Here is a 21,898-nt window from a genome sequence, read left to right on the forward strand (position 1 = left end):
CCAAAAGAAGAATGATACCATTTGTGGTTTTGGGGCTGCGGGGGCGCGCATCCAACTCGGACCATAAATAGTCGAGCTTCCACCCCAAATTCAGGCTCATGCTGTCCGACCTACTATTGTTATTCCATGAAATGATGAAACACGCTCGGACGGGAGGCCAAACGTCTTCTCAGACCACCAGAACAGTCGAGTTGGGATCGCGTCAATGCCTCGAGAACAGTTTCAACAGTCTTCAACATTCTCGTGGTTTTTATGGTTGTTTCTCAAGAGAATATGAGTCAAAATTGCATTCAGAAAGTGTAAAACTTTTAGCTAAAATGCTAATTTTGTTGAGAGAAATAAGCATCTGAAGTCATTCATAATTTTGGTTCCCACAGATTAGCTGGTGTCAAAATGTTTCGGGGTGATCAAATAACTTTTCCGTTGACTGCATTTGTGATATTATAATCACTTAACAAGCTCCAAAATTATCGGCTGTTCATTTCTTTGTAAGCAGATGCAACAAATAGAACCCAAAGTTTAGGGATACCGTAAACACGGCACGCGCAGTCCCGCCGTAAAAGGTCGACGTGGTTCTCATTACGATTAATCAGTAATAAACCCCCGCCGATGTCTGTTTTCTACCAATAACGCATTTGTTACCGCGCGCACTTTGAAAAATGTAATTATCAGGCGGGTAATCAGCTTAAGGCGACGCCGTCATTAAATTGATTACACGGCGCAAAGCAACATCACATCTCGACATCGCCGAGTCTGCCAAAAAGAGGAAGACAAATGAAAAGCAGCTTTTTTTTTTTTTTTTTTTTTTGGAGGCCCGTCCAACTTGGCACGTCCCGCCGACTCCTCCGAGCGACTTTGAACTTTGCACCCATTAATGTGATCAAGCTGGTAAAGTCATTTTCAACGCTGAATACATAAACAAGGAAACAAAAGTAGCGTGCGACCCGCCGCCGTTGACCAATGGCCTGAGAAATGAAGACGTTTATTCCTGGATGCCGTTAAATCATAAATGATATTTCAACTATTTTTGTTGCTTTCATGATATTGCAATTATGCTCTTTTGTGTAGAATACATTGTATTTATTTGAATTTTTTTTTTGGCACGGTGGATCAGCTGCTAAAGCGTTGGCCTCACAGTTCTGAGGACGCGGGTTCGATCCCGACCTCGGCCCCGCCTGTGTGGAGTTTGCATCTTCTACCCGTGCCCGAGTGGCTTTTCTCCGGGTGGGCACTCCGGTTTCCTCCCACATCCCAAAAACGTGAATCGGACACTCTAAATTGCCCATAGGTGTGATTGTGAGTGCGGCTGTTTGTCTCGATGTGCCCTGCGATTGGCTGGCGACCGGTTCAGGGTGTACCGCGCCTCCTTTGCGTTGACAGCTGGGATAGGCTCCAGCAATCCCAGCGACCCTCGTGAGGATAAGTGGTAAAGATGTTTTTTTTTTTTTTTTTTGGTTATTGCCTTTTACTGCCGCCCAATACACAATATGTCAAATTATTCCAACCATCAATGATTCTTTTCTCGAGCTTTTTACGTTTTTAAACGATTACATCCGCATTGATATCCCGACCTGTCCCACGACCGTCCCCGAACATTGCCGCATACGCGTCGAGTATATTTTGATAACATACTTCAAGATGAAACGCAACCTCCGGCTTCATTTTTGACGCCAGGCGAAGCTAACAGCGTTTATCTCTTCCGGAAAGGACCGTGATTTGTTGCATGGGGCGATGTCGCTGTCAGACGAAGGTTGCTAATTATCGCTCCGCCGAGGCTCCTTTTTCCACTTAAGTGTTGATTGAAGCTGCAGCCCGAGTTGAACCCCCCCAGCAGCTATCATATGCAGGGCAAATTAAAACATTTTTATACGGAAGATTTCCAACGACAAAGGTTTATTTTGCAATCTGTGAGAGGGAACGACCTGCAGGTTGGAACATTTGGAATTTTTTTTATTATTTTTTTCTTTTCAACTGACTCAGAGGTGATGTGAATTTTTGGGGAATATTTTTTTTGGGGGGTGGGTTAAGATACGTATAAATTTTTGATGTCGTCATCATCAGCCAACGTTTTCTTAAAGTCTGGTTAAAAAAAAGTCAAAAAAAAAAAACAATCCTAAAATAATTGAATTTGGGGGATATAAAAGTATAATTACAGGTGAGTTCAATATTGACTGAAATGTTAATAATGGAGTTAATAATAGTTTTGGGGGCTTTTTATTTTTTTTTTTTAACTTTATGACAAAGTTGGATTGACCCACTGTTGTTGTCGAGAGACATTTTCATTTTTATTTCTGCTCGGTTTTGATAAATAAACCTGCTGTAGGTTAATTTCATCACATTGAGTATTACCAAGGAGATAGAAACGATGTTTTCGGGGATTTTCTTGTTTTCCGCTTCTCTCCCTTTTGGATCGTCAAAAATTGACATTAATGCTCGTTCCATTATTGCAACATCATAATATTGAGCTAGATATTCTTGATTGAGATTTTTTTTTTTTTTCCATTTCTGAGTTGATGATAATTAAACATACTGTAAGGTCAAATTGACCTGGTCTTATTTTTGAGAAATGAACATAACAGCATTAATAAAGAGATAAAAAACACCGCTTATCTGTACGTTATACATATTTAGTTTGTAACCTTTTGGATGATCTAACATGCTCGCGTCGGATTGAGCCAGAACATCAATGCTGATCTCGAGTTAAAAAAACGGAACAAGCGGGTCAAAAAGATGAAATTTTTTTTTTTTTTTTTCATGGTAGCGTGCCGATGAAATAAGCGTCAACCGGCATTAATGTTTACGATTGTGTTTGCTTTAATTGGCGGGAGAAAAATATCCTCATACTGTGATTCCTTGCGGAGACGCCGAACTTGAAGTCGGTGTGCTTTTCCGTCAGAGTCGGGCTGGGGGAAGTGGGTCAGCCGTTGCGTGACCACCATCTACTTTCCGAGTAAACGTTTTGATTGATTATTTAGCGGCTTCTGAAAGTTTGAATTAGGGAAGGTGGCTCGGAACCAAACAAACAAAACGGCGTCTATCTTTTTTTAATACTCGCAACCGACATGGCCGCCTCTTTTGTACCTAAATGGAGCGCCGGCTCGAATGGAAGAACACGGAACACGGGTGGAAAAAAAAAAAAAAGCTTCTTTTCACTTCAGGCGAATTCCCGAGAAACATCAATCACAGCCGGAGCAACGCGCAGAATATTCCGCCGGGCGACGGCACGAAAGAATTATCGAATTCGGCCCGGAGTCTGGTCCGCGAGACCTCCTCCTCTCTACGTCTGTTTCTTTTTCTTTCTCCGCAGAGCCCCCCTTGGCCGCCGATCAAGGGCACCAACTTTGAACGGCGTGCTCTGGAACCACCGAACGGGTCGCGACCTCGACCTCGACGTCTCAGCCCGAGGAAGGCGAATAGAGGAGGGGGGTGCAGAAAAAGTCTTCCTAAAACCCCAGAGAGGCGCTTTGCATCAGCCGCAGCCGCTCCACTTCACAGCTGATATAATCTCTCAAATTAGAGCCCACTTAGCGAGGACTCTGACACATTTTGACGGCGGCCGGGGAGGGGAAAGTCAGACCCTCTTGTTACAAAAACTGGCATTCCATCAAACGCTCTCCGTCTAATTAGAACGGCTCAAATTCTTTATTCCCATGTCCTAATTAATCACCGTTGAGTGCGATGCTCGGCTCGGCTCGGCTCGGTCCGGACCATCTCCGGGTCCAAAATTCAACAAAAGGGGACGGGAAAGATGCAGCTGGTCAACCGGCTTGGCCAGATCTCAAAACTTGATGGTCAGGGAACAGAGTCGGGATCTTGGGTGGTCGACCTCACTTTATTGCGCGCAATACTGCAGAATCACATGATTCCATTTTGTTTTAACGCGTTAGTAGACGGAGGTCCAAATGTTTGCCTCACAGTTGAGAGATTTTGTGTGAGTTCGCCTGAATTTTCTCTCTTCAAGTCCCAAGGTGAGGCGCGAACAAACGACAACTATAGCGGAGCACAAATTGGATCTGCTTCACGTAGAGGCAGGAAAAAAAACACAATGTTGTGCAAGACGAGATTGAGGGCAGGCAACCGGAGAGCAGGAAAGTCTCAGCAACGCGGAGACTGCGAAGGACCAACTCGGGTTCGAATCCGTCTCGATGTCGATTCTTTAAATTTCCATTTGTAGCCACAAACGTGAAAATGAGCCTGCTCACCCTGACTGACCAGGGACGAGATACTGCATACGAGTACCTCGTACTAAAATGTGCTTCTGACGGTGGAAATATCCATCCATCCATTTTCTTCATCGCTTATCCTCACAAGGAGCGCTGGAGCCAATCCCAGCTGTCAACAGGCAGGAGGCGGGGTTACGCCCTTAACTGGTCGCCAGCCAATCGCAGGGCACACGGAGACAGACAAACAGTCACACTCACAGTCACACCTTGGGGCAATTTAGAGTGTCCAATTCATGTTGCATATTTTTCGGATGTGGCAGGAAACCGAAGTGCCCACCCGGAGAAAACCCACGCAGGCACGGGGAGAACATGCAAACTCCACACAGGCGGGGGCGGGATCGAACCCGGGACCTCGGAACTGTGAGGCCGAGGCTTTAACCAGCTGACCCCACCGTACCGCCCGGTATTTGTTCAATGACATTTTGTGTACGTGCTTCCTGCAGTGTCCTTTTTTCATTTTTATTTGAAATGTCCAATCAGATTTCAGCGTCCAGCTGATCCGCCGCGCCGCCCACAGTGGAAATATTTCAAGCAAATGTTCAAAAATAACCGTAAAATGTACGCGTCAAAGCCAAACGGCAGACTTTCTGTCTTGTTCCGCACGTCTTCTTGAGACTTTTTTTTTTTTTTTTTTTTTGTCAGACATTTCAACCAATTAGCATGTTAGTAAAGTAAAAACTGGCTTTGGGGGGCTGAAGTTTTGGAGTAATGTGATTGGAATTTGGTGTCTCAGGGCGAGTCATCAAACTTCGCTGCCAGACTTCCTGTGTCTTTTCAAGCATGGTTTCTAAAGACTTACTTGGGGGGTGTGCGTTGTTTGATGTGTTCACCGAATTCCACGCCGCTAAGTGAACCTGCCTTCTGGGGGGCATATTTTTTTTTTTTTTTTTTTTTTTAAAGGCTGAACACAACTCCAACATTTGTTGAGTTTTTGAGTGGGGCGAGAGCCTCAGAACGTGCATTTATTTATTTTGGGCCTCCAAACAGGATACGAAATGTTGGCTTCTTATTGGGGTTTTTTTTTTTTTTTTTTGTATCCGGGCCCACATCGTGATCGCAGGTCACGAGCAGCCATTGACCTTCCCACTCGCTCGACGAGCGGCGGGGAAGCCGAGGGCCAATTAAACGAGAGCCGACCATCTGCAGCTCGTAGCGAGACAAAAAAAAAACGAATACGCAGACAGGTGGGGGCGACCGGGGAGGGGGGAACGTTTTGAGGTAGCCAAAAAAAAGACCCCAAACAAAATGTGTGGTGATGGAGGGGGCCCCTTTTTGTCCTGTCGCAGCCCCTTTGGCCCGCTTTCATCACGGCCAGTGGAGGGAAGCAAATGGGGCATAATAAGAGCCCAACGATCAAGCGCCAAGTGTGAAATTAGAAGAAACGTCCTCATTTTCACAGCTTTCGGCCGAGAAGTGTCGCGAGAGGGCGGCCCGAGCGGAGGTAACGCCGGTGCTGCGCGTCACCACGCGTTAGTCTGAGCCCTCGACCTCTTCATATGAAATCCTGCGAGCTCATTCCCACCTAAATATGACTCAACCGAGCTGATAATTGGTTATTTTCATACGTACATCATGTAAGCGAACTTGTGTAGTCCTCACTTCCCCCCAAGCAACGAAGGCAAATCGATCTCGATTTGTTGCTTCTTGTTTTGGCTTTTAACAGAAACCCCATTTTTGTCAACATTTGCCAGCTTCCAAGCAGAATGGACCTCAAGGAGTCAAGTCTCGTATGTGTCGAGCAGACCAGGAAAAGCTCATCCACGCTTTTATCTCAAGTAGACTTGACTATTGTAATGGTCTTCTGACTGGACTCCCCAAAAAGAGTATCAAACAGCTGCAGCTCATTCAGAATGCTGCAGCTCGCGTTCCGACCAAAACAAAGCGGACCGAGCATATAACGCCGATCCTAAAGTCCTTGGACTGGCTTCCAGTCAGGTTTAGAATAGATTTTAAAGTTCTGCTACTGGTCTAATAAATCACGAAATGATTTTAGGTCCTGAATACATGAAAGAACCCCTGGAAGATGACTCAATTGTCAAAAGAATTATTTGTCTTGCCGCCACGTGCGGTGTCACATAACCGAGGATCCGCACGTCATCTGCAGAATGCGCCGCGGCGGTGAGGCCTCGTGCGGGCACGACGCGTCGGGACGTCTGCTTGCCGGCGATAAAGAAACCCGGCAGCCGCGCGAACGGACTCCCGAACAGACGTATATTTTCTTTATTTACGTAAAAGTCAGCCAGTCGCCGATTGCATCGTGTCGGCGTCAGCGCCGCGAATTTCAATGAAGCGACGCGCAGACGCCGATGCTACATCATCACTGACAGATGTAAATCAATTATTCACATCGCTCCATTTTCCGATGCAGTCTTTCCTCGGGGGTAAAACTCTCTTTGCATCGAGAACGCAGGAAGCACATCCAAAGCTGCGGTAAAGAACTATTTGTCGTCGGCGTTCCTTCCTTTGCGGGCTGTCCAAATGTCGTCTGTGGTCACCGCAAATACTTTTGGAGCTAACTTGGATTTGTTCAATGAAGAGCCGAGACACATTTTCACACAGCTCATCTGAGTTTTGCTCCTGCGAGTCGGAGACATTTTCCTACCCTAAAATCTAGTCGAAAAGTCTAAATCAGATAAATAACTGGATGAGCCAAATTTTTCATCAACGGAAACACAAAAAACTGAGACAATTGTTTATGGGCAATAAAGGAAAGAGAATTGCTGTTAGTCAACACCTGGACTCTCTATCTTTAAAAACCAAAGACCAAGTCCGAAACCTTGATGTTCCGATTAATTCCGACCTGACTTTCAACAATCATACCAAATCACAATCACAAAAAACTGCCTTCTACCATCTGAAGAACATATCGAGAGTCAAGTCTTGCATGTGTCAAGCAGACCAGGAGAAGCTCATCTACGCTTTTATCTCAAGTAGACTTGACTATTGTAATGGTCTTCTGACAGGACTCCCCCCAAAAAAGAGTATTAAACAGCTGCAGCTCGCATTCTGAACTAAACAAAGCGGTCAGAGCATATAACGCCAATCCTAAAGTCCTTGCACTGGCTTCCAGTCAGCTTTAGAATAGATTTTAAAGTTCTGCTACTGGTCTAATAAATCACGAAATGATTTTAGGTCCTGAATACATGAAAGAAATGCTTCCGGTATGCAAACCTGGTAGAGTTTTGAGATCAGGTCAAATCGTGGAGCGCAGAGTCCAATGCAAACAAGGCGAAGCAGCGTTTAGCTATTATGCTGCACACACAAACGGAAGAAGTTGCCAACAGAGGTGAGCCCCGAGTGGGAATGTTTGAAATCCAGCTTGAAAACTCTTCTTTTTTCTCATGTTTCTTATCCACTTTTTGATCATATTACTTGCACTTTATTGTTTTTAAACTCGTTTTAAATGTTTTATCTTTTTGTTTTCAAATGCTTTTAATCATGAAAAGCACATTGCGATACCTCGTGTATGAAATGTGCAAATAGACAAATAAATTTGCTTTGCTCTGCTTTACCCGGTCCGCTTGGGCTCAAAAGCCAGACTCTTGTTATGATCCAACGTGCGGGGGCGGACCCAAATGCAGGACCCCCAGGCAAAGGAATGATGTTCAGTGGGATTTATTATAAACTAAAGTCGTGCACAGTCCAAGAGAGCAGGATCCAAAAAACGAGAAACAAGGTCCGATAACTATGAGTCAACTAAAGAGCATGACAAAAGCGTGACTGGACTAGAATGGAGCAACCCAGGATGAGGTAACGCACACTCAACGCCAAGACTCCAACCTAAATACATGGTCTAGTCACAGTGCCTCATGTGAAACAGCTGTGATCGGCGACAGGTGTCAGAGATGAAACCGCTCAGAGGGGTGGCCGGGCCACGCCCGTCTTGGCCGTGGTCCAGCCTCGCACACGACAGACTCGCCATTGGCCTGGCGGTATTTGGGGCGGGGTGAGCGGTGGTTGCATTGCAGCAAATGTCGTCTTAGGAGGACACGTGAGAACTGCTTGAAAAGGTGGAAAAACGAGGCACTCGCACGACTCCTTTAGCAAACATGTCCCAACAAGCTTCCTCTGCATCTTCGTGCAGCGTCTCCCCGACGGACCAGCGCTACAGCGTATTACGCTGTAATTAAAAGCAAACCCGAAGCAACTTCCGGGCCCCGCGCCCGTCGGTCGCTGAGTGGCCGCCGTCGACAGCCCACTTAAGCTCGTGGAAGGGACGGCGAGCGGGTCAGGAGGACATGTTGACCGCTTAAGTCCGGGATGCTCGATTGCTCTTCACAGGGAACAAGTCATATTCTCCATCTTATGACTAATTTGTGGCGATATTTGGAGGTATTGTTATTTGTGTCCATTTTCTTCCTCGTGACGTGTGGGCTCCTTTTCAAAATGAGTCCGCGTACCAGTTTTTTTGGTTTGTCGCCCCACATTCACCCAAAACAAAACTGCAAACTTTGTGCATACTTGATTCCTAAAGTATGTGCCGTCTGCGCCGGTTAGCTAGCGTGGGTGTCAGCAGCAGGCCCGCACCACCAACACCACCAATCCCCCCACCGCCGGGGGGGGGGGGGGGGGGAGATGAGCTTTACGTGGATTTTCCAGTGTCTTTGGGGTTAAGTTTGGCTGAGAATTAAAAGGAAGATTCATACGAGAAGAGCTGCAGGCGCCGCAATCAAAAACACAGGAAGGAAAATTCCGACGTGACTAATTTGACATTTTAATGTAACACAACGCGGGAGTAGAATAACGCCAACCGACAGAACATTTCTGCTCCGACGTGTTTGCCTTTCCGTCGGGCCGCGAAGTATCCGGTGTCAGGTCGGGATGAATTTCATGACTCTCGGCCGGGATGTTACCGATCCGCCGGTTGAGCCCGCGTGGGAACATGTCGCCGGTTTCGCCACCTGTCGCGGCGGGCGGGCCTCAGGGCGAGGCTCGCGCTCCCTGCCCTTCGCCTGAAGAACAATAAGGTACTGTGGCGCTTCGAGATGTCGGCTGATTACGATTTTCGGATTTGAAATCAATTTCAATTCTATTCATCCATTCCAGTCTGCCTCCCTTTTTTTTTTTTTTTTTTTTTTTTTTTTACTCAAGAGCGCTGCATATGTTTGTTTGTCATTTTACGGTTATTTTTGAACATTTGCTTGAAATATTTCCACTGTGGGCGGCGCGGCGGATCAGCTGGACGCTGAAATCTGATTGGACATTTCAAATAAAAATGAAAAAAGGACACTGCAGGAAGCACGTACACAAAATTTCATTGAACAAATACCGGGCGGTACGGTGGGGTCAGCTGGTTAAAGCCTCGGCCTCACAGTTCCGAGGTCCTGTGTGGAGTTTGCATGTTCTCCCCGTGCCTGGGTGGCTTTTCTCCGGGTAGGCACTCCGGTTTCCTCCCACATCCCAAAAACACGCAACATTAATTGGACACGCTAAATTGCCCCAAGGTGTGATTGTGAGTGCAGCTGTTTGTCTCAATGTGCCCTGCGATCGGTGTGCCCCGCCTCCTGCCCGTTGACAGCTGGGATAGGCTCCAGCACCCCTTGTGACCCTCATGAGGACAAGCGGCTGAGAAAATAGCTGGATGGGTTAACTGAACTGCTGATGAATTGAACGGCCATTGTGCTACTCCCTCTGGTCTTCCCACTTTGACACACACAGACGGACGTACTTGAGCTTCTCACAACTCCTCCGTACTGCAGAATGACGACTGTGTCAGTGTGTTGCCGCACCGTTTGTGTTCAGACGTCAGTGGCTTCATTCAAGGGTTGTGACAAAGGTGCAATTCCTCTGCCGATGGAGTGTCCCATTATGCGTTAGCATTAGCATTAACCCGTTCGTGGGCAGCGTCCCATTTTTGGGACATCTTGATTTTCACGCATTATATCCTTCGGTATATCAAAATATTTAAGTGTTTTAATCTGATTCTGATTCTGGATTTTGGGACGATCTACTAAAAAAACCCAAGTGCCCTCTCGCGGGCAGTGTCCCATTTTTGGGACAAGATTATAAATGAGTAAAGTTACCATATAACAGTGTTATTTCCTTGATTGTGGCCTGTTAGGAGACTTTTAGGAGACTCAATAAGGCAAAAAAATTGCCACAATCCCATGAATGAGCTAAGCTAGCTGACCGAAGGCTAAGCTATCTGGCCGTTTTCAATACACTGCACTTTGTTTTGTGCTTAGTTTGAGAAACAGTTGCAAACAGCTTGAAGTCAATTTTTCGACAAAAAGATGGCGCGCTGTGACAAACCCTAACGGGACAAGCCGAAAGGAAAAGAACAAGATTTACTAATTATACGGTATCTGTCAAAACTGCTGGTTGTTGCGAAGTGAGCTGAGTCCTTCCCACGATGAGCTTACGATCAAATCCAATGAAAAAAAATAAAAAATGAAAAAAATCTGACAAAGGACGGCTCGTATCTCGAGACAGTTGCTCGTCTTGCCCCTCGTATCTCAAGTCACAAACGTAAATGTGAAAAAATGTTTAATCATAATGAGACCACCTTTGCCTCAATTTGAACCAAAAAAAAAAAAATAGCCTGATAATGAAAAAAAAAAAAAAATCTATTAATCCGAATCAATACTTTTTAACAAATGAAGGCCCCCCAAAAAAATGTAAAAGTGGTCGGATATTGCTGGATAAATAAACGTCCCCGGCCGTGATATGAGGAAATGCGCTCATGGATAGAAGCGGAAAACCTCGGCGACGGTGGGAGGAAAAGGAAGCCGTTACGCCGCGTTGCTTGTCGGGAGCAGCGGGAAGGCGACTGCGGCCGTTCGCAGGATGGAGGAAGGCGAAGTACAAACATCTTTAAAGTTCTATCATGGAAGCCTCCAAGGCCACCGTCCCCGGCACGACGGGCGCTAATTCAAACCATCTTTGTTACAGACCGCGCAAGCGTAAATAATTGGGGGAAAAGCGGCAACGGGTTTTTTTTTTTTTTTCTTTTTTTGGGATGTCTCCAGCAAAAAAAAAAAAAAGTCGACATCTTCTCTCTTTTTGGTCCCATCTTAAAGAAGTCGGAATCTCGCGGCGCGGGCCGAGACGCCAGTTTTGGCGCGCCAGCACGCTCGGCCCGTCTTGCATGTGGCCGCCAGGAATGCGGGGATCCTGGCAACCTCGCTGGAAACCTTAAGCATCAAACGACGCCGTCGCCTCCGAAAAAGCATCGCGTCCAAGCGGCGGGCGCATAAGCAAACTATTTAGCTCTCAAGTCTGTGATGGTTCAATGGGTCACAGCGGGGATCGTTAATGCAAAAAAAAAACCAATAACCTCCGAGGAAAGGCCCCCGTCCATCCATTTTTTTTGGCCGCTTATCCTCACGAGGGTCGCGGGAATGCTGGAATCTATCCCAGTTGTCAACGGGCAGGAGGTGGGTTACACCCTGAACTGGTCGCCAGCCAATCGCAGACGACAGTCGCAGTCACAATCACACCGACGGGGCAATTGACAGTATCCAATTATTGTTGCATGTTTTTGGGATGTGGGAGAAAACCCATGCAGGCAGGGCCGGGAAAAAACCCGGGTCCTCGGAACTGTGAGGCCAACGCTTTACCAGCCGAACCCTTGTGCCGCGCCAGTTTGACCAATCAACAAAAAAACTGGGTCGGCGTGCTTTAAATCGAACACGAAATTGGCAATTTTGGGTAATTTTTTTTCAGCCGCATTCCAAACACGACAGATGGGCCATGATAAAAATGACAAATTTTCTAATGTGGGCACAGCATGTCTGCTAATTTCATTCACCAGTTTCATGCTCCTTGCGTACGGAAGTAGATTAGCGCCACCGGGATTTGAATTTGAAATGTGAAGTCATCGCATTTTCCAGAGTTGCTCCGATTCACGGTCTGAAATTCAACCGGCTACAATTCGCTGTCTAAAATTCACCGTCTGCGTCACCAGGCAGGGTTACTTCAGGTCAGAACCAAAGAGCCAGCCAATCGTCGTCACATACTAAGTGCAGTTACGCTTTCTTAGTAACTATTGAAAATGTGACGACTCCACATTTCAAATTCAAATCCTGGAGGCACTAATCTACTTCCATACTTGCGCGTGTACTCATTTTGCCATCGTCTGTCCCGGTCAATAAATGGCCGAGAGTACCTTGGCGATTTCTTCCCCCCCCAGTTGACTCCAATGGCTTCCCAAGTGAAGTTTGCGTCTGACTCGCATCACGTGACGACAATATCGTAACAAAAAAATAAATAAATAAGCACAAGGTGTGGTACTCGCAAGTCCACTTATTGTATTCCTGACTTCAAGCCTAAAGTAGCGGACATGCTGTTGCTGATTTGATCTGGGGGAAAAATATTTTCCCAATCTTGCGATAAAACAGATCATCATTAGTATTTGCTGTCAAGATCATCAAGAGAGGCGGCACGGTGGATCAGCTGGAAAGGGTTGGCCTAACATTTCTGAGGTTCCGGGTTCACCTGCGTGGAGTCTGCGTATTCTCACCGTGGCTGCGTGGGTTTGCTCCAGGTGGGAACTCCGGTTTCCTCCCACATCCCCAAAACACGCAACATTAATCGGGACACTCCAAATTGTCCCTAGGTGTGACTGTGAGTGCGACTGTTTGTCTCGATGTTCCCTGCGATTGGCTGGCGACCAGTTCAGGGTGTGCCCAGCCCGTCTCCTGCCCGTTGACAGCTGGGATAGGCTCCAGCGCTCCCCGCGACCCTCATGAGGATAAGCGGCTAAGAAAATGGATGGATGGATAATCAAGAGACCTTGACAGACAATTTCATCACTTAACATTGAAAGAATTGTCGATTGCATTGATAAAATGAAATGTTATCCCTCCTCCAAAATAAATTAAAAAAATTGTTAGTTAAGATTGATTAAATTAAACGTGACGCACAGATTAATTGCCAGATCAAAATCAGCAACTTGACTCGGTGTCGTTCTCTATTAGGTCCACAAGTGAAAGCTACATTGTCGCTCAAGCCCCCCCACCAACCCACCCAAAACACCCCCCACTGGGCTCGTCCTTTGCTCGGCTCCCGGCTGATGGATTCAACTTTGACCTCAGAGTGAGAAACCCAAACAGTGGCACAGAGCGACAAGTGCATTTGTCGTGGGGATTAAAAAAAAAAAAAAACGTCCACAAAGTTTACAAAAAAGCAGAGGGTGACCACACGCATGCAGACAGACAGACAGACAGACAACCGTCACCGCTGGATCGCGACTGCAGACGAAGTGACTCACGCTGTTGTCGCTGGATCCCGACACCGGATAGACGGTCCAGCCGAGCTCGGCTGTGGCTGTGGTGGAGTCCATGAGCGTCTCTGCGGAAAGACGGACAGACGGAGGTCAGGATGACTTGGATTTACGGCCACCGCCGGATTGCAAACCGCGGCGCGTCGTCCGGAGCGCGATTAAAAGCAGCACCGAACGTCAACACGAGCACAGCACGCGAGAGTCGGGATTGTCGTCCCCCCCCCCCCCCCCCGTGTGTTTGTTAATTATTACTTTGGTGAGTGGCCACAGATTGATTATGCCACTGATCAGTGGCGGGGTCGGGGGGAATTCATCTTTCATAGCATTTCCTGTGCATTCAAGTTCAGATTTCATTTCATCCATCCTCATTTCACACCAACTGCGTGAAAACTTGATGGAACGAACATGTGGAAATATGTCAAAATGCATCACACTGAGCTGTAAGCAGTTGTTCTTTTGTAAGAGCTTTACTTTTATTTGAAAACCAATTCAATTATAGGTCCACATACAGAATATTTAGCAGTCAAAAACAAAAAAAAAAAAGAAAAAGAAAAATCAATGGCTCCTCTTCTCAATTAATCAGTATTACTGCCAACTTGAAAAATAGTAATAAACACGACAATGAATAGAAATAAACTAGAGGAAAGTGCAGCATCCTTTACATCCACCGTTTATTTCAGTATGCCTTTTAATCTCGTCATTTTATTGTTTGATTTGTTTTTTAATCCCTGACTTTTTTCCACACACTTTCAACCCTGCAGTTTATGCGGCGACGCGGCTAATTTGTGCATTTTTTTTCTAACGGCCGGAAGGGGGCGCTCAAGCGGAAAAGGTAAGAGTGAGACCGGTGGAATACATGTGCCGAGGAAGTGACTTTTACCGGTGCAGCCCTGTTAGCGCTGCGCTAGTGTGTTACTGCAGTGTCTCGGTGATGTTTACCAGTATGTTTGTTTTTTTTTTTTTTTTTTAACCGGCCCTGTTACCGTGGCGCTAGCGTTAGCAGAGCGGTGCTAGCGTTAGAACTCTCAGTGTACCGTCTTTCTTTGTAAATATCTCATGTTTCAATGTGGGCACTTGAGGCTTTTACACGGCTGTGGCGTATGTACGTACCAAATGGTATTTCCTTGACAAATGTACTTGGTGAGGCTTATAACCAGGCATGCTCTGTAGGCCCGGAATCGTGGTAGTGACAATAATGCACGCCCCCAAAAAATGAAAATAGCCGAGAAGGCCGCAAATAGCCAGGCATTTGGACACTCCCGACTGACAAAGCAGCACTTTCCTCTCCGGATTTATGACATATTCACATTTCGTTAAAATAACGGAAAAGAGCAAACGACCGAGCGACCTTCACCGACAAGCGACGTGCTCGGCGCGAATGCCAATCACGGCAGCTTTAAAACATCCCTGACAGATGGAGGAGAGTCCCGTCAGACATTTGACTTTGTCGGGGGCTGCGGGGTAACAAGTTGGTGAAACCAATCAGAGGCCAGCGTGCACGCTGCGGATTATGTGGTGAAAAGAAACACCTCCAGTAATTGGGGTCAAAGAGAACGGGCATCCTGCCTGTCGTGAGGTCCTCCGCGGCCCGCATTCCGCTCGCTTGACCCGGCTGTCCGTCATCTGCCGCTCGGACCATTCATGTTGTCACCTGCCCCCCCCTGAGCCGTGCCCCCCCCCCGGCCTCTTCGCTGTTCTTACTCTTCGCCATTCCTACAAGTGAATAATGACTTTGTGCTCGAGCAAACGGGCATAAATTTGACATAAGGTACGTTTGTGAGTAAACTGAACCCGGCCGGATCATGGTTATTTCAGGACTATATCTACTTTTTCCTGACTTTTTTTTTTTTTTTTTTTTTTTTTGCTGGTGTGCCGTTACAATTTGTATAAATTGTGTTTTGGCTAAATAGAGGTTGAGAAACCGGAACTGACAAGCATGCTGTAATTCAGCAGCTCGGCGATGAAGTGCTGCCTTCGCGAGTGAAAATGCTACTGCTGATTTCACCGACTTTATGCCCTCCCAATCCAATTTCCAATCAAATCAAATTTCAGTCATCCTGCTGATTCCGACGCTTTCCTCCGATCTCGACGCTCGCAGCGTTTCAGCCGCAAATAAACGACGGCCCAAAAATGGGAGAATTTGCACTTTTCACAAGTTGTAAATCCCATAATTAGCCTGACGAGACTGCAATGGAGCAGCCATTGACGGGCTTTTGCGTGTGATGCCGAGCCAAGCAGCCGGCGTGGATGTTAGTCGGCAAAATGGTAATTATCCCCCTGAACCATGAGAATAATTAGCGGAGGAGCGCCGCACGTAATGAATCCCCTCTGCCGCGGTTTAAGGGGGACCGAATGGCGGTGGGAAACATTTCCTGGAGAATATTAGCATGCGCAGATGACACCAATTGGTCTATTGTCCTTCCCCCCCCCCCCCCCCTCCCGATTTCAACCATCTTGGACGACACTGCGACGTCAATTTCAAAACTACTGCGATTCATATTCAGGGTGTACCACGGTATACAGTGTACGTAGTTTCGGGTGGGTGTCGCAACGCCGTGAAACTCTTTTAGTCGCAGTCACACGTTCCGGAAAGCTCCATAATGCTCCAGAAAGACTAAAAGATCAAACCTTTTGTTGTTTTAGTTTTACACCCCCTCCCACATGCTTGAAACACACATTAAAAGTTGTTTTTTTTTTTTTTAAAAAAAACACACTTTGCCTTATTTACTTTTAAACATACTCTAAAAAGTATTTCAAGCCAAATAATAAATATACGGCAAATCCTGTACGTATGCTACGCTCGATACACGCACGGCAATTGTCTGTTTGGGGCAAGATCAGAAAGTCGCCGTTTCTCAAAGGAAAAATCCATTTGTCATGATCCGACGAGTGAGCCCGTCTGGAGAGCGCGGAGGCGACTGGAAATGTGGCGATCGCGCTCGATCACCGCATCTGGCAGCGGCCCACGTGCTGAAAAGAGTCTCCGTTTTGTCAACCTCCCGCCCTCAACACCCGAGTGTGGGCTCCCACCGTGGAGCCTCTCGGCACGTCAGTCCCGCCGACTTCGGCTCGCGTCTGAGCTCTCCAGCTGCGGTGGGGTCGTGCTGGCGCTTCGTCGAGAGCATGACTTGGATGCGCTGAGGCTTGGAGGAGACCCATTGTGCTTTTTTTTTTGCTGCGCAATTTAACGCAGCGTTCAGCAAAATAGCCCAAAATAACGGTGGGCCAATTATTGCATACTTTTTGCACAATTCTGTCGAGACGGTTGCGATGTGGGGGAGTCTTGTTTTGTCCAAATGAGCCGGTGTTCGTCCCGGTACTTTGTGCTGAGATGGATTGATACAGACGGATAGTCGAGATGATTGAATGTACGGCTGACTAAATGAAAAAATATGCAGCAAACATCCCCCAAAATCGGGCAGCGCAGCTTTTGAGTCGAAAGTCGAAGCTGATTTTCCTTCACGGTGGCAGCGCTTCAACACCAAATGAAATCTTCTTCTTCTTTTCCTTTCGGCTTGTCCCGTACGGGGTCACCGCACGATGTCATGGTGCTCATTCGAGATGGATCTATGTGCCTGCACCACGCCTCTCCAGTCGCCCAAAGTCTCGAACCCCCTCCCCCCAAGTAGGAATGGTCAACCGTTTTTTGGGTCGTTGTGCGACGTCGTCCCAAAACGATACGCGTCATCTCTTCAACTGTGCACAAACACCGACCACGCTGACGGTGGAGCACCTGTGGAGCACCCAGGCCGATGTGGCTCACTTTCTGGTTCTTGACACGGAATAACGACCGTCGTACTTGGCTACAACAACAACAACAGCGTGTCATCGTTTTCCATCTCAACCTCGTTTTTCCTCTCTAACAGCCACGGTCCTCGTGTCCTCCCTCGCAACATCCATCCACCTTTTCTTTGGTCTTCCTCTCCCTCACTCTCTTCCCTGGTAGCTCCATCCTTCCCATCCTCCTACCAATTTGCTCACTCTCTCGCCTCCGGACATGTCCAAACCATCGAAGTCTGCTCTCTCTCGAACCTCGTCTCCAAAACCTCCAACTTTGTCTGTCCCTCCCTCTGATGATCTCATTTCTAATCCCATCCAACCTGCTCACTCCGAGCGAGAACCTCAACATCTTCATTTCCGATAAAACTCGCACCAAATGCGAGTGGTCTGATCATCAAAACAGACCTCCGAGATTTTACAACTCAGTCCTGACATTTGAGTACTTATTCAGCAATTGTCAGCCATTTAAGTTGCTCTCAGTGGACCGATTTCATGCATTCCGCACAAAACTGAACAAAAATCGGCGTTATTACTCGCCAAATGATTTATTGAAACGCATTTTAGCGGTTGCAGTTTGACGGGAGGTTTGATGCCGCGCGGCCGCGACGTGGCGTAATGGATTTGGAGCAGACGGGTTGTCCGGGCAGGCCGCCGCACTCTCCACTCCAAAGACGAACCGCAGCTCCTCAACTTCCTGCTCGCCGCCGCTTAAGTGTCTTTACATCTTTTGTGCGGCGGTGAAGTGTCGCATTAAAGCGTTGAATAACCCCTCGGGCTCATGGGAAGATGGCCTCCGCGCTGGCGGTCAAAGGAGCTCCCAAAACTTTGCCGCCTACAAAAGCTTCCCCACCTCCTCCTTTCTCCCCCACTCCTGAAAATATGAAACATTTATGCAAAGGCGCTAATGTATTCACAAGTGTTAACAATGCGAGTGTAAATAATTCAAGCGAGAATGTCATTTATATGTCCTTTTTCCTTTTATAAACCTGATGCCACAGACTGCTCAAGGGGGGGGTCATGAATATGCAATGAGAGCCGGGAGAGCGACGATGCCGCCGCCGCCGCCGCCGAGGGCGCTTCCTGCGACGCTCGCCGTCCGCGGAGCTTTCATTCCTTCAAATCTTCAAGTGGCAATCGAGAATCCGAAACGGGGAAAAAAAAGTGGCTATTCGCGCTGGGTTAACAAAAAAAAAAAAAAAAAAAGTTGTTCAAGTGATTGAAGACAATTTGCATCGCTCAATCTGAAAATGACATCCGTGTGTCTCTTGCACAGGTTCGGGTTTGAGGCCGAGCTGCGAAAGATTTATTTTTTTCTTCTTTATTCTTTTTGTAAAGTGAATTGAAGGAGCGCCGTCACCATCAAATCTTTTTATCGATTATAGATATAGATAAGATATGTTGTCGAGCAGTTGAGTAATCGCCACACCCCCCGTCCCAGCACTTTATTTTATTTTTTCAATCCTAACATCCGTTTTCTTGAAACGAACCATTGTAGCTATGCGCAATTCTCATTTGGATTATGATGGGCCTCATGGGATAAATTCTCTCTTGGACTCAAAACATTTCAGAACCCCCACTTTAGACCGCATGGCATCAAACCAAATGTTGGGTCTTAAAGTTTTCTCTTTCAACAATCAAAGATAAACCCATTCGGGGTGTTGGATGTCCACAGAACCGCATAGAATCTTTGTTGGGGGGACGTCCCCCGCCGTCCGAAAGATTTATGACGACGTGCACATTTTTGTTTCCCAAAAAGGCCCGTTGGCGTTTGAGAAAGACGACGTCGGTACTTTGGGGAGCGATGAAGTCGACCGCAGAGCTCAGCCTCACCTCGTTGGTGGAGGAGGGAGGGGGCACGGGGGTGGGTGGGGGTGTTCTGCAATGTGGCAGCAAGGAAAAAAAAACACGGGCGGAAGCTGGATCATTTGTTTTGGCAAAGTGATGGCGTGATGTGAAATATGGTTCTACACACAAACACACAGGAAAGCAAACACGCCGAAAGCGGAGCTCTCTCCGGAGCGCCGACTGTTGACAGAATGATCCGGCATGGCGTCCCACCCCCCAGTCCAGTGAGCCCAACACTGTTATCAGTCAGATGGACTTAAATTGTCAGCAGGGCCAAAGGGCAGGGCACAAAAAGCGCTGTTGACCGTAGGACTGAGAAAGGGTCTGGTTCTCCTGGAGCACCGCGTTTTATTGTCCCAACAGTTGTTGATTGATAGATTCATCTTTGCAGGTCGGCACTGAAGACATCCCAAACTTTTACGCCAAAGGCCACATCCGCAAAACTCAAAGAACGTAAGGGGCCAATTTTGAATTCTTCAACTTCACCTTCAACTAAGCTAAACGAGATTCTTGCAGATCCGCCCCTGGACTGGACACCAGCGCAATCGTATTTCCCACCTGAGAGCCAAATCGAGCAATCGAACGTTAGCTAATCGTCATTCAAAGTTTTGTTTACTTCTGAAGAAAGTGATGCGCTCACACATTGGACCTTAACCGGGAGAGCAAACGATTTCTTGCTTCTGAACTAAATTCTCGTCTTTTCCGCTGAGGCATTTGGAACTGAAATGTCTTACCATTTTATTTGTAAATGGTTTATTTCTGTCTTTGCATATCAAAGTCTTTTTCTAAAACCATTCAATATTCGTAGTAGTAGTTATATTTGTTGTCAGTGGTGTCACACGGGGAAGGTCGACGTCACAACACCCCCACTTTTTGTGTCGCTCCAACCTCACCTTTTTTTAATTTTTTTTTTTTTTAATTTTTAATAGTGCAACCAGTCGTGCCAAATTTTGCATGTGGCAGGGGCTGCTAATCATGAGCGGTCCCCGGGCCATTTGCTAGAGGTGTGGAGAAGCTTTGAAAATGGCTGGCAACCAGTCCCTGATGCACACCGCATTTCTTGCCAAAAAAATCAACTGGGAGAGGATCTGGTTTACCCGGAACCCTAGCGACGCATGGATGGATGGATGGATGGATGGATGGATGGATGGAACTTCATGTCATGCCATCATGTCTTGGATATTATTCAAAATAAAAAGGATTGCTTCCTGAAAGGAGACTGGTTGAACATCATAACTATGACAGATGTGGCAGTGAACACGAGACCATCAACTGCGATCGTAGAATAAATAAGATCCGTACATCCACGTCAAACACTATTTCGAGTCTTCACGGAACGTGTAACAAGCTTGGATAGAAGATGGAAAACTTGTGAGGAAAAAATAAACACACAAGCACGTAGAGAACAAGCAAAGTCCACACGGCCAAGGTTTGAACCCAAACCTCCGAACTGTAAGGCAGGTACGCTAACCACTGTACCGGTGTGCGATCCCCATCCGAAGGTATAAAAATATAACGACACCATCCGGGCCACCAGTCGAGGGACGTCTCAAGCACACCTGCCGACTCCGGAGTCACGACAATCGTCGACGTTCCGCACGTCATCCGTGGCAAGTAATCATTCTTGAGGGACGGACAACATATTTCTCAGAAAACATATTTGGCCACAAAAAAAAAAGAGTGGGATGAGTCTTCCGCGCCATGGTTGGCCGCGTCAAAGATTTATAGGCACACATCCGCGATGTCGCCAAGTCCCAATCTCGCCGGTCCTGTTCAACACATTAGTAGCCCAGTTCAAATCCTGCAGTGGAAAATTCTAAAGAACAAACAAAAAAAAGAAATCCTGCGAGCGGCACGTAAATATTTCAAAAACGACGTCACGGAGAAAAGGGGGCGATGATCTCGCTTTGCGTGGAAATCACCTCGATGGAAACGATCAGCGCCGACCTGCCGCGCCTTGCTTAAAAGTGCAATAATTACAAATGTGCACAGCTCACAAAAGACTGACACGGTGCCTTCTCCCTTGCCCCCCACCGTCCCTTTGGCCGCACATTTCACTCCCTCCCCCCGTCCATCTTTTTCATTTCCGCTGCCTCTATCGCTACCAGAGCCGTCCCACCCATCCCCCTCCGTGCGCAGGTAATAACGTTGCTACAGGCCCTGCAGGAGCACCGCGGACGAGCATTCATCATCTAACAAAGCCGGAGCGGAATTTGTGTTCCGACGCCTGCGTGGGAGCGACGGCGCCCGTTTCCCATCCCCGCCGTTGCCTGGTCATTAAGGACGAATAAGGAGAGGTCGCAAACAAAATATTCAAAGTTAAATAACTGACAATAACAGTAATCTAGTAATCATAGTCACGGTTCAGCATTCACAAATGTACACATTACTCTTTTGTTTTGATCGCGACGAAGTGCCCTGTGACGGTCTGAGCGCTCCCCCGTGCTGAAAAGTCTCCTCGTGATGACTAACGGGAACTCTGGGTACGTCGCAGATGCTTACTGGGAGATCCCCCGGTCTCATATTTCCCCTGCTTCTACATAAAAGGGAGCTGACATACGTTATAACCCCAAGTTATTTATGTACGTTCGCCGTGTTCGTCTTTCTGAGACGTCCATAGCGAACACGGACACTCGGCGGCAAGTTGTCGAAATGCACATGTTGAAGCATGGATGGGGATTTTTCCGACTGGCCGGAAGTTTACAAAATATGCATGCGTGCGCATTAATCACAAGGAGACTTTTCAGCACCGGGAGGGCTCAGACCGTCACACCGCATCCACCGCCAGTGAAAATTCAATCGATCTTCAAATTTCTAGCTCCCTTTG

At 47.1% G+C, this 21,898-nt stretch overlaps 1 protein-coding gene across 5 annotated transcripts in view; it reads right to left on the reverse strand.

Moving 5' to 3' along the window:
• The window catches only part of ephb2b (eph receptor B2b), a 147,951-nt gene that overhangs the window by 77,965 nt on the left and 48,088 nt on the right, over window positions 1-21,898 (reverse strand). For all 5 annotated transcript variants that reach the window (XM_061832106.1, XM_061832104.1, XM_061832102.1 and 2 more), the window contains exon 2: window positions 13,435-13,514. In XM_061832106.1, the coding sequence (XP_061688090.1) occupies window positions 13,435-13,514 (80 nt within the window). The remainder of the gene's footprint in view (window positions 1-13,434; window positions 13,515-21,898) is intronic.

Source organism: Syngnathoides biaculeatus, chromosome 10 (assembly GCF_019802595.1).
Source record: "Syngnathoides biaculeatus isolate LvHL_M chromosome 10, ASM1980259v1, whole genome shotgun sequence".
Classification (NCBI taxonomy): domain Eukaryota; kingdom Metazoa; phylum Chordata; class Actinopteri; order Syngnathiformes; family Syngnathidae; genus Syngnathoides; species Syngnathoides biaculeatus.